This window comes from Arvicola amphibius, chromosome 4 (assembly GCF_903992535.2).
Source record: "Arvicola amphibius chromosome 4, mArvAmp1.2, whole genome shotgun sequence".
NCBI lineage: Eukaryota > Metazoa > Chordata > Mammalia > Rodentia > Cricetidae > Arvicola > Arvicola amphibius.
This window is the reverse complement of record NC_052050.1, coordinates 21,542,860-21,555,503: the sequence shown is the minus strand read 5'-3', so window position 1 is coordinate 21,555,503 and position 12,644 is coordinate 21,542,860. Positions and strand designations below refer to the sequence as shown.

The window sequence follows — 12,644 nt, the reverse complement described above, 5'->3', positions numbered from 1 at the left end:
TGTCTAGGTAGATGAGGCAGGGGCTCCAGAGAGGTGGTAAAGTAGGTTAGGAAAAAGAAAAAAATCCTAATGAGGGAGACAACTTGAGAAATTTGCAGGCTGGGGGATTCTCAGAATAGCCAAGGGCCCCCTAGCTATAGCAAAATTATCTTGGTGTTCATAGCCAAGCTTTCTGTATGGCAAGCATTTAATGAGAGTCACCCATCCAGAGAACACCCCTCAAGGTTTCCCTTTGAGCATAATACCTAGGTCAATCATTTGATCCATTTACTCGCCCTGCTGGTAAGAGGTATTTTTATGGCACAGTCATGAATATTTTACAAAGTATGCATATGAATGAGGAACATCTTTACTATGCCAGAGAAATAAAGTTTATTGGGAAGTAAATGAAGCTGCCTCCTTGCATTCCAGAGAATACCAGAGAAGAAAGGAAGGCCGGATATGGAGGCATGTACAGGAAACACACTCTATGGTAAGCCCCAGAGCTCATATTGCAGAGGTCTGACACCTTCAGCAGCAAACAGGCTCAACCTTCAACTGAAGGAGCTTGTCCGGAAGTTGAAGACGGCTGTCTTTGCTTGTTGGTTCTGCAAAACCTGTCAGTTTCTGGCAAACACTGTTGTCATGATGATGTTTCTTAATGGTGATGGAAGTCCTGCCTAAGTAGGCACCTAGAGACTGTTCCTGCATTTTAACTAAATGGCTTCATTGACATCTTCGAAGGGGAGCTAAGTTGTTCAGTTAACAGCAACGCTTTTGACAGCCGCCACAAGGTCCACAGGAGGTACCAGTAGCGTTGGTGGTGGCGCATGGGTTGCAGGGGAGGCTGGGAAGACACAGAAGCAAACATAGGATTGGACAGGATAAGTCAGAGAACCCTAAATCACACACAGTATCTTTTACTCATAGAAACAACCTAAGAATTGTCAGTGATTGGAATTAGAATTGTGGCTGTTATCAAGCCCTTTTCTCTTACCCACAATACCTTGCGCCGAACTGGAAACTTGTGCTTTTAAAAAATATTGTCTCACACTCATCCCTCTCATGGAACTTAATGAGATCGGCCTTACCCAACATGTAAGGCTATGACTGGCAATATCTGGACCCACCTCTCTCCTCTCTATTGATAGCTTTCAAAGGCAGAAGCTATGCCCTTCACCTTTGCTCACTTGCATCTACTTGACTAATGCCAATCACCATGTCCACTGTGGGCATTCGATGCACTATGTGAGCAGTCTGAAACATGGCCACCATGTGTGTTTCTCCTGTCTAACATGTCCACTACACATGCTATCCCAGAAATCCATTCTGTACTCACTTGCAGTCCTCGCTCTCCAGCAGGCTCCTGTACGTGTTGATCTCACACTCCAGCCGGGACCGGATGTCCAGCAGCACCTGGTACTCCTGGTTCTGACGCTCCAGGTCAGCCCGGATCTCACCAAGCTGGGACTCCACGTTGGTGATCAGGCACTGCACCTGGGACAGCTGGGAGCTGTAGCGAGCCTCGCTCTCTGTCAGTGTGTTTTCCAGAGAGTTTCTCTGTGGGGGGAGAACACAAAGGCTGTCACACAGCTGTCCCCTCTAAAGGTCCTTGCATGGCCTTACAAAGGAGTAACAGCCTTCAAAAGCTAGGAAGAAGGCATGGCCCCAAAGGCATCCCAGTGACTCTGCCTCCCGACTCCACACTGCTCAGCAGCAGGTCTGGACACTACACACCAGGTTGTGCTGGGCCTGCAGCTCGATCTCCAGGGCGTTGACTGTGCGTCTCAGCTCGATGATCTCTGCCTGGCAGGACTGCAGCTGCTCTGAGCTGGACACCACCTGCTTGTTCAGCTCCTCGCTCTGCAAGAGGCAAGGGAAGAGACAGGCTCAGACCCTGCCTTAGAGTCCTGGGAATCTCAGTTCCTGGGTGACCATGAGCTCAGATGCCCACCTGTGTGGTGAACCATTCCTCCACTTCTCTGCGGTTGGTTTCCACCAGGGCCTCGTACTGACACCTGGTCTCATTGAGCACACGGTTCAGGTCCACAGTGGGAGCAGCGTCCACCTCCACGTTGAGGCGGTCTCCAAGCTGGCAGCGCAGCGTGTTGACTTCCTGGTGGAAGAAGGAGACAGAATGAAGCTATGAAAGCAGATCTGCTCTCTTCCTGCTAAAGCGCAACGAGTACAACACCTCCTACAAGGGAATGGGGGTTGAAACGACATCCTGACCGCTCCAAAGATGCAGACATCACTGCAAAGCTCCAGCGGGAACCATGTGATTGATTGTCTTTCTCAGGCAAAAGCAGAAGCACCTTCTCATCCTTCTAAGACTGAGTCCTCGGCACTCGCAAACCCTCCTGTCTCCGCCACACCCCTTTAGGTACCACATGCTTAGCCATACTTAAATATGCCTTGCCTAAGCGCCTCTTTGCTCAGCCTATACCCTCAAATGGCAGCACTTAAGCATCTTCCCCTTGCCCCTAGAAGTGTTCCCCTGCTCCTCCCTATAAGACTGGCTTCCTCCTACTATGCGCACACCGCACAGCGTTGATTTCACTCAGCCTTGCATTCTATCGCTAGGGCTCCATGGTTGTCCCTTCATACTGGAGTGCAAGTTCTTAAAGAGAGGAGCCGTGGGTTATTTTAATTTTTTTACTCTCCATTTCCACCATCAGTTCTTGAACCCTAACAGTAGTAACCAGGAGAGGTCAGAGTTCAGCGGAGGGACATCCATACCCACTGCCCACACTCACCTATGTGCATGGGCATCTGCAGCTCACTGTACTCCTTGATAAGGATACAGCACCATCCTCCTGGGATCTTAGTTTAAAGTCTCTTTCAGGGAATGGTCCCACACCAGGGAGCCTGACAACTGGTACCTCCTGATTCCAGGGACCCTCTCTTAATGCTAACAACCTCAGTCTAAGGCTCTGAAACCTACTTTGACAACACTTCTCCATACCTCCTCGTGGTTCTTCTTGAGACACAGCAGCTCCTCCCTCAGGGACTCCACCTGAGCCTCCAGGTCAGACTTGCAGAGGGTCAGCTCATCCAGGATCCTGCGCAGGCTGTTGATGTCTGACTCCACCAGCTGCCTCAGGGACAGCTCAGTCTGGTACCTGCACACACAGAGCGGGAGGATCAGCCAGTATCTTCTTGGGATGTGGCTGGACCACGAACTCTATGAACGTATACAGTTGTCTGCCTTTCCTCCTCTGTTTCCATCCTGCTATGTGTGGATCAGCTGTGAGAGGTCTGAACTCACTTCACACCACAAGGGGCCCAAAGATACCTGTAAGGTGGGGTCCTCACTCTGTTCTTGGTGTTATTGGTTAATAAAACACCAAATGGATCCACTCCCATCTCTGGATTTGGAAGTTTTAATAAAAAGAAATTTCTAAAAACATTGATATTGGTTGAATATCACTGACTAGAAAACTCCAAAACCAGAACAATCTGAAAGTCTTTGAGGGACACGACACCACAGTGCAAACTGCCCCCACCTGACTTTATTGCCAGAGCAGACAAAATTCAGGTGCACTAAAAATAGTGTATAATATGACAGTCTGTGTTTACGGTATATAAACACCTTAACAAATGAATTTGGACTCAGGTCCCATCCCTAAGACAGCTCTTTATGAGTGTTCAAATATCCCACAACTCAAAAGGAAAGCCAAACCCCAAAAGAAGTGCTTGGGTCCCAAGCACTTCTGCTAAAGGACAGTCAACTCGTATCAACTGCAGGGCTCAAGTCTGAATATCTGTCTGCAGCTGACTTTTATAGCCAGACTGAGAAGGAGGCAGGAAAGGGGAAGAAGTATCTCTCCCATCCCTTACGCCTGCCCTGCCAGGCAACATTAAACCCACAGAGCCATGAAGAAACCATGAAAGAGCCATCAGGGTTTGGAAGTCACCCAACTCAAAAGGTTCAACATACTTGGTCCTGAAGTCATCAGAGGCCAGCTTGGCATTGTCGATCTTCACGGCCAGCCTGGCGTTCTCAGACTTAGCACACAGAATCTGAAACAATGGTCCTTAAGTAAGATCCACTTGAACTTGAGCATGCCTCCCCAGTCAAAGAAAGGCAACTGATGATGGGCTACCCTCTCACCTTCTGCTGCAGCTCCTCGATGGTCCTGAAGTAGGCCTGATAGGCAGGGCACACCAGGGGGTCCTGCTGCTGGTTCCTCTCCTGGATCCGACATTCCAGCTCAGCATTCTCTCTCTCCAGCTGCCTCACCTTCTCCATATAGCTGGCCAGGCGGTCATTCAGGAACTGCATGGTCTCCTTCTCGTTGCCATTGAAGGAGCCCTCACAGAACCAATTGCAGTTGCCGATATTGGCAGGGATGTTGCAGGCCCCGGGCAGGGTGCAACCATGGCAGCTGTTGGGTATACAGGGCCTAGAAGCGCAGCTGGTGCGGCAGCTCAGGGCAGGCAGGCAGGATTCACAGGACATGGTGCTGGGAGAGGTGATGGGAGAGCAGTGAGCTGCTGGAGGTAGATGTGGATGAGGTTTGAGTCTCTCCCTCTTTCATGGTCCTTTTATACCCTTAATAGTGGGCGGGGGCTTGGAAAATAGCTTAATTTCCTTTCCTAATGCTTCAGCTAATTTTTCTTCAAAATAAGCTACTTATATTGCTTTCAAAGAGTCCCCCCTCATCTATAAAATTATTCCATTCAGCTTGTGTCACGGCAGCCTCTTGCTGGGTACAAGTGGTTGATGAAATCAGAGTTTCGTCAGATGGCTTCAAAGGAGGCAGATTCATCACCGTCCTGAAAGGCTCACCCCATTACTCAGAGGGAAGGATAGCATAGGACATGAGGTGGGGTTGCTTGGCAGTCAGAGATTCCTTTCCTGGGAGGTTCTGCTGATAAAGCCAAGGAAAAAGCTATGGGGGAAAAAATAGCCTTCCCATAGGCCTCTCCTCTCAAATCTACACACATTTCAGAATTTAGGGAAACAATCCTTATAGAAGAAACTCAGCCTGGATACTGGCTGCACCTTGGGAAATGTCTAGATAGACAGACCAGAAACAGCTGTGTGTTGGAAAATGAGAATGCAAAATGAAAGATGGATGGACAGATGGACGGACGGACAGACAGACGGATGGGACAGACAGTCGTATGATGGGGATTATACTAAAAGGAGATTTGGCCAGCTATAGGCCACAGTCTGTATAGAATGTGGAGCTGTACTCTTGGTTGACAGTGGAACCTTTATGAGGTGGAGCCATTGGGTGGGTTCTCTGACACCGACAGGAAGATACACACACACACACACACACACACACACACACACCACTATACTTTTCTACCTTTAAGAAGTCAAGGCATGTGTTAGGTCAATAATAATCAAAATTAATAGTCTTTAAAGAAAATTTCCATTTGACAATGTTTGCATTAACACAGCATTCTGTGCTTTTCTCCCTCAACAAGTGTGTCAAGTAGGTGGTAATGTTCCTTCATTACCCCTGGGGAAACTGAAGCTCAAGAAAGTCACAAGTCCTGTCCAAGAATGTCAAGCTGATAGCTCTAACCAACATCCAGGTCCTGCTGAGTGGGCTTCATTGGAACCATTGGAAATGTTTCACCTGTCTGGATTTTACAAGTCCCCTGGGACCAAACTGACTTTTGGCTCTTGAGTTGCTTAAATCAGTCTGTTTAAGAGGAGACTGCACTCTCAAAAGTTTTTAATTGTGCCCCCCAGGTTTTTCAAAGCACCCCCAACACTGAGAACTGCTGTTTTGCCTTAGGTGACAGTGGAACACCAGGGAGCATTAAAAGCTATTTCAAAGGTTTTGGGGGGACTGTAGAGCACATTTCCTTAAACATTAAGATGTGTCTGAAGAACATATTATGACTTGTGGATCTTATAAGTTTTGTTCATAACCACAGTGCCCCTCTATTGCAGATGCTATATCTACTTAAGCCATACGCAGAGCTTTCTGTGTGGGGGGGGGGGGGGCTGCCTTTCTTCAATACTCAGTTTGTTGTGAACAACAAACCTTTCTGTTTGAGGATCAGCTTGACTCTTATGAAGCTATTCAAAAGGAGTTGGGAGTGAGGTAGACAAGTTAGATAATTAAAAGCAAACAAACTGTATAATTATATCAATTATGATCCATTATTCTCTTTAGAGGGGCTTGACAAAAAAAATTAGTCTGGAATGTACCCGTGTACGGAGTTTGTGCATAGGAGACTGCTTTGAAGAATGTCATTAACCTGGATGTAGACATTCCATTCTTCATACTTTGTGGTAGAGTCTTGGCTGTAACAACAGGTGGAACCGGATTCTAATAACCAAATGTGATATTTTTTAAGTCAGTGTCCAAACCTCAGTGTCCTCATCTGTAAACTGGGTTTGATTCTAGCACTGTTATAAACATTCATTTGCGATAACATCCTAAGACATGGAGGGCCCTCAATAGGTAAGAACTATATTGGCTTCTTGTTCCTGCTGCTGTGAATTCCCACAAAGTTAAGGCCTTAAAATGACTCAAATGCACTCCTTAGAATCCCATAAGTTAGAAGTCCAAAACTGATCTCAAATCTAAGTTTTATGTTGTGCTAAGATCAAGAGATCAGGAAGCATTTCTCCACACCAACCATGACAAGCCCGAACGGGGAATGACGAGAAGACTGAGTGGGAAAGACAGTTGCTGCCAAGCCTGACAACGTGAGCTCAGTCCCAGGAACTCACATGGCTGAAGGGGAGAATCAACTCCTGCAGATCATCCTCTAAGTTCCGCGTACAAGCTTGGCACAGGACCACTCTCTCGTGCACACATATATGCACAAAATATGTAAAGAAATTTATTTCTTTTTAAGATTTCTTAAGGATCAAAGTCTCAAACATCAGAGCTAAAGCTATAAAGGAACATCTGGATTTGACACCAAGATCTCAGACAACCAAGAGAAAAATTCAACAAACTTCCCCCAAAATAAAACTCCTGTGCATCAGATACTCAACTAAGGACTGGAGAGATGCCTCAGCAGTCAAGAGCACCCAAGGGACTGGAGAGATGCCTCAGCAGTCAAGAGCACCCAAGGGATTGGAGAGATGTCTCAGTAGTCAAGAGCACCCAGATCCAGCCCCCAGTATCTGCATGGCAGCTCAGAGCCCTCTGTAATTCCAGTTCCAGGGAATCTAATGCTTTCTTCAGGCCTCCATGGGCGTGGCACACACATGATGCACTTATATACATGCAGACAGAACACTCTCACACATAAAATAAATTAAATTTAAAAATAAAAAGTAAAAAACTTCATCAAGGAAAGAGACATGGTTTGGAAATATAACTTGGTGATTGAGTACTTGCTTAACATATGTGAGGCCCTAAGGTCAGGATCCGAGGCCCAGAAAGGGGGTGGATAAACAAAGGAGTTCACAAACTGGGAGGAAATATCTACAGATCATCTATCTGGTGGGAAATAAGGTCTAGAATTTATTATGAACTCCTATAACAAAAAAAAAAGAGAAACCATCTTAAAAATGGATAAAAAAAAAACATCAACTGACAAGTCTCCGAAGAAGATGTGCAAATGGTCATTTCAAAAGATGCTCGATGCCCTTAGTCATCAGGCTTACACAAATGGACAGCACAATAAGATACCACTCCACACCCATTCTGATGACAATGGCTTCAAACAAACAGAAAATAAGAAGCGCTGGCAAGCATGTGAAAAAATGGAGCCCTGTGCTCTTCTGGTGAAGGAGGGCATTTTAAATGGTGCGGACGCTGGTGAAGACACAGTGTCTTGATCTTGGCAGTTCACAAGACCGTGATTCATAAAAGCAGGTTGACAACACCCTAAGGGTCCTCTGGGGTTTTATGAAGTCAACACTTTATCATTTCTGTGGATTTTCCTTCCAGTTAAAAGAAGCTGCCATTTCTTGAGACATACCACTATCCTCAGTCCCCAGAGCTTATCTCTTTCAATAGTCAGATACGTGCTCAGGAATCAAGGTTCTGTGTCTTAGGGTGATAACACTCCTTGTGGGTCTAACTTTATGCTCTTAACAAATAGTGAGTAGCTTGCGGTTGGGAGTCTCTCCCTGCTGCACCACCCAGCATCTACAGAGTAGGAGTTCGCCGGGAACTGGTTAGATTGACATGAGAGAGGACAAATACCCCATGGATCCTCCCGGTCAGTGGCTGAAAACCCTGGCCAATAATGAAAACACACATAAAAGAAAGGAAGATGGTCTGGGTAAGGCAGGAAAACCAGAGCGACAGGGGGCTCCTTCACAGTGTGCCCCTGAGGTTTCCTGAACTACGATAACCCAGAATCATAGAACACTAGATTCAAGGATCTTGCTGAGGAACAAAATGAGTTTTCCAGATTTGCCATCCCTCGTTCATGCCTTCAAGTTCAGGCTTGGATATCAACAGCTCTGGGAGAATCTATGTCCTGAGAGAAATATAGAAATAATGAAAGGGAGACAGCAGCATGCATCGCAGGAGCCACATACTCCCTCCTGGTGGCTGCTCTACTTCACCCATGGGTGCAGGGTGTCAGGTCAGCCATCTGTCCATCAAGACGCAAGCCCATTATAAAGCTTGACTTTCAAGTGGCTTTTTATAGAGTCCTGAGGTGGGGAGCAGATGGCGACAAACGAATACCAATAAGAAAGGCATCTGCTTTTGGCAAGAAAATGTTTATTGTGAGATTACAAGGGAGGGCCGCTGGCACTTCAGAGTCCTCCAGATGAGCCAAGGGAGAGTCAGGTTCTTCTGAAGGAAAAAGCGTGGTCTAGAGGCAATGGTCTAGAGAGGATACAGCGGCTGAAGGCACAGTTTCTGGGGCTGTCCTTCCAGGGTTGCACTGGCTAATCTGTGTTTTTATGCCTGTGTTGTGGAATGAACCAGAACCAGGTCAGAGCTCTGGAGCGCTAAGCCCTGTATCCTTGCCCCTTTGGCCTCTCCCAGGTTCTAGCGTACAAAGGAGTTGCATGGCCCACAGCGGGGACGTGGGACACACGGTGTGCAAGGGGCAGGGGGTGGGCACGGAGTGCAGGGATTGGAGACACAGGGCCCGATGGGCTTGCCGCATGCATTGGTTGTGGCACAGGGATTGCAGGGTAGCCTAGAAACAAAGAACACAAGAGAGAGGTGAGCCAGATGCATAACCACATATCAGAGAGTCCCAAAGAGTAACCACATATAATCCTATATATGACCACATATCAAAGAGTGTGTAAGAGAAGAAGTCCTGTCAGGATTTGTCCTGGCCTAGAACAGAGAAGACCCAGCTCCCCTCTACTACAAAACCTTTAACTCACTGAAACTCCCCCTCCTATAGAGAATCACAAGTACTACACAGACACCCCAAATCTACACACTCCTAGCTGTTGGTCTTGAGTGGGTTACCATCTTCTCCAAGCCCTAGCGTCCTCCCGTAGAGACCTGGAAGAATACAGCACCTGCCTACCCGAGGGTAATTACACAATCAGATAAGATAGTGTCTATCTTAAGCTGTCTTTACAATGGAGTATTGTAAAATGACAGCTCACATGATTCCGCGTGTTATCACAATAGAATACAAAGAAAACTGTGCCGGTTCAGTTTGTACACCAGCAACTGTGCTAACAAGACGCTTGGGGTTTTTAATGATGGCTGTGGTGTTTGGGGAGTTCTGTTTGAGCATGTCAAGTCAAAAGGCATGATTTTCTTTCCCAAGGTAGACAATCTGTGACGGTTCCAACACGGAGTCCGATCCTCCCCTCTGAGCACTCATCAAACCCGTCCATCTGTGCACTCACTTGCAGTCCTCGCTCTCCAGCAGGCCCCTGTACGTGTTGATCTCACACTCCAGCCGGGCCCGGATGTCCAGCAGCACCTGGTACTCCTGGTTCTGACGCTCAAGGTCAGCCCGGATCTCACCAAGCTGGGACTCCACGTTGGTGATCAGGCACTGCACCTGGGACAGCTGGGAGCTGTAGCGAGCCTCGCTCTCTGTCAGTGTGTTTTCCAGAGAGTTTCTCTGTGGGGGGAGAAGACAGAGACTGTCACACAGCTGTCCCCTCTAAAAGGTCCCTGCATGGCCTTGCAAAGGAGTCACAGCCTTCATGAGCTAGGAAGAGGGCATGGCCCCAAAGGCATCCTAGTGACTCTGCCTCCCGACTCCACACTGCTCAGCAGCAGGTCTGGACACTACACACCAGGTTGTGCTGGGCCTGCAGCTCGATCTCCAGGGCGTTGACTGTGCGTCTCAGCTCGATGATCTCTGCCTGGCAGGACTGCAGCTGCTCTGAGCTGGACACCACCTGTTTGTTCAGCTCCTCGGTCTGCAAGAGGCAAAGGCAGAGACAGGATCAGATCCTGCCTTAGAGTCCTGGGAATCTCAGTTCCTGGGTGACCATGAGCTCAGATGCCCACCTGTGTAGTGAACCATTCCTCCACTTCTCTGCGGTTGGTTTCCACCAGGGCCTCGTACTGACACCTGGTCTCATTGAGCACACGGTTCAGGTCCACAGTGGGAGCAGCGTCCACCTCCACATTGAGGCGGTCTCCAAGCTGGCAGCGCAGGGTGTTGACTTCCTACAGATAAATAAATTCAGAGTTATTATTCTCAATGAGTCTCAGAGATAACCCTGCCTGTTGAAGCCCTAAGTTTATTTCCTTCTAAAAAAGAATCTTGAAGTGGATCAGTTTATTATATCAGCGCAATGCAAATAATCTCTGTGTGCTCAACTCCCTCCTCACCATTACCCTGACATGACACTAGTCTTCAAAAAGAAATTCCAAGGGTTTGCTGAGCTGCTGTTGAAGAACAGGCTAACAAACAAGTTTCCCAGATTGGAAACTGTGAGACCCTCGAATGCAAAAAGATGGCTAGACAGATTCAAGTTGTACGTTAAATAATTCTTGCTACCAAAAATGAAACAAAATCCTGTCATACCACCTCCTAGGAGAAGCTGCTCATTGCTTCACAAGACTTTGAAGAGTGGAGGCAGCATTTGTTCACCTTGTCTTATTGATCTTAGCTAGAGAATAATCAGATCCCCAACACAGCAAGTCTGGAACTCTATAGCTCGGTGGCAAATTGCCAGCAAATGGAGATATCTGGGAAATCATACATGGGTTTTTAACATGAGGTATATCCTGTCTGAGAATATGGATAAGTTCATCTAGTTTTTTTTCTCATTGGGTATTAATGGTTTTGAAAGGAATTCATAAAAACATTCTGAGATTCGTATTTGTACCCTTGGTTCTGCTTCTCCCGACCCCAAAGCCTGAGGCTGAGTTAGGTAGGTTCTTCATCTGGTCTCACCTCCTCGTGGTTCCTCTTGAGACACAGCAGCTCCTCCTTCAGGGACTCCACCTGCGCCTCCAGGTCAGACTTGCAGAGGGTCAGCTCGTCCAGGATTCTGCGCAGGCCATTGATGTCCGACTCCACCAGCTGCCGCAGGGACAGCTCTGTCTCATACCTGAAAAAGGACAGGGTCAGAGCAGCAACTGGTGAAACTCAAGATCCAGCATAATTGCCTTCCTACTTCCTGCAATGCATAGATCCAGGGGACAGAGAGTTCTGGATGCTCCATCAAAACCCAACATCATCCTTTTACCATTTTTGTGATTCCTTTTGCTTGGTTTTGCCCCCAACATCTTTTGCAGAATCATTCACAACTAACAGATTGTCTACTGTTCGGAAAAACTATGGAAATCCCTTTCTTTAACTGGAAGTTAAGTCAAAGAAAAGGATACTAGTGTGAGTGCCAAACAACTCACTTAGTTCTGAAGTCATCGGCAGCCAGCTTGGCGTTATCGATCTGCACCACCAACCTGGCGTTCTCAGATTTGCTGCACAGGATCTAAGGAAGGAGTGACCACATGAATTAGTGAGCATGAAAAGTAAATACAAAACCATCAGCTTCTTTCAAAATGGCTAGCAAGAAAAATGGGAAAGCGAGGATCATTGTGGCAACTGTCTAGCTGATGGATCGACCTTATGAACATCAGCTGTCATCTACTGCATTTCTTTATGAACCCTGACAGATCATTATGGGTTGGAAATGAGAAACACTTCTCTACCCCAGGCTGAGAACCATAGCAAGGTACCATCACTTAGACACGGCAACATGGCCCCTCACCTTCTGCTGCAGCTCCTCAATGGTCCTGAAGTAGGCCTGGTAGGCGGGGCACACCAGGGGGTCCTGCTGCTGGTTCCTCTCCTGGATCCGACTTTCCAGCTCTGCATTCTCTCTCTCCAGCTGCCTCACCTTCTCCAGGTAGCTGGCCAGGCGGTCATTCAGGAACTGCATGGTCTCCTTCTCGTTGCCATTGAAGGAGCCCTCACAGAACCAATTGCAGTTGCCAATATTGGCAGGGATGTTGCAGGCCCCGGGCAGGGTGCAGCTGTGGCAGCTGTTGGGTATACAGGGCCGAGAGGAGCAGCTGGTGCGGCAGCTCAGGGCGGGCAGGCAGCAGTTGTACGGCATGGTACTGGAGGGAGTGAGGTGCCTGGCTGAAGACAGAGTGGATTCTCCAAGCCTCAGAGCTCTGGGTATCCTTCCTCTGATGAGAATTTATAACCCTTCTCCAGAGGGTGTGGACACAGTATGTAAAATCTTTTTTCTTTGTACTTCTTCGCTGGTTTTCAGACGCCCTCTCCATCAGTCTGTCATTTGCCTCCCTCAGAGGAGTCCCTGATCCCAT

At 47.6% G+C, this 12,644-nt stretch overlaps 2 protein-coding genes across 2 annotated transcripts; both read right to left on the bottom strand.

The window, feature by feature from the left end:
* Positions 1–741: 741 nt before the first annotated feature.
* On the bottom strand, positions 742–4,441 carry LOC119812175 (keratin, type I cuticular Ha4). Its single transcript, XM_038326618.1, has 7 exons — positions 4,094–4,441; positions 3,920–4,002; positions 2,945–3,101; positions 1,934–2,095; positions 1,717–1,842; positions 1,319–1,539; positions 742–826 (listed from the first exon to the last, which is right to left on the bottom strand). The coding sequence occupies exons 1-7, from the start codon at positions 4,439–4,441 to the stop codon at positions 742–744; spliced, it is 1,182 nt and encodes a 393-aa protein (XP_038182546.1).
* A 4,477-nt stretch (positions 4,442–8,918) lies between these two features.
* LOC119812130 (keratin, type I cuticular Ha1) lies at positions 8,919–12,427 on the bottom strand. The gene is made up of 7 exons (XM_038326533.1): positions 12,080–12,427; positions 11,718–11,800; positions 11,260–11,416; positions 10,365–10,526; positions 10,148–10,273; positions 9,749–9,969; positions 8,919–9,072 (listed from the first exon to the last, which is right to left on the bottom strand). The coding sequence occupies exons 1-7, from the start codon at positions 12,425–12,427 to the stop codon at positions 8,919–8,921; spliced, it is 1,251 nt and encodes a 416-aa protein (XP_038182461.1).
* Positions 12,428–12,644: the final 217 nt, after the last annotated feature.

Bases quoted from the DNA above. Each gene is read 5' to 3' on its own strand.
- LOC119812175 (XM_038326618.1), bottom strand. From the start codon at position 4,441: ATGTCCTGTGAATCCTGCCTGCCTGCCCTGAGCTGCCGCACCAGCTGC. The intron at 4,003-4,093 runs GTGAGAGGGTAG...CCATTGTTTCAG, and splicing joins TCGAGGAGCTGCAGCAGAAG to ATTCTGTGTGCTAAGTCTGA. The intron at 3,102-3,919 runs GTATGTTGAACC...CTGTGTGTGCAG, and splicing joins TCTGATGACTTCAGGACCAA to GTACCAGACTGAGCTGTCCC.
- LOC119812130 (XM_038326533.1), bottom strand. From the start codon at position 12,427: ATGCCGTACAACTGCTGCCTGCCCGCCCTGAGCTGCCGCACCAGCTGC. The intron at 10,274-10,364 runs GTGGGCATCTGA...TGCCTCTTGCAG, and splicing joins AGGAATGGTTCACTACACAG to ACCGAGGAGCTGAACAAACA. The intron at 9,970-10,147 runs GTGTGTAGTGTC...CTCCCCCCACAG, and splicing joins TGCAGGCCCAGCACAACCTG to AGAAACTCTCTGGAAAACAC.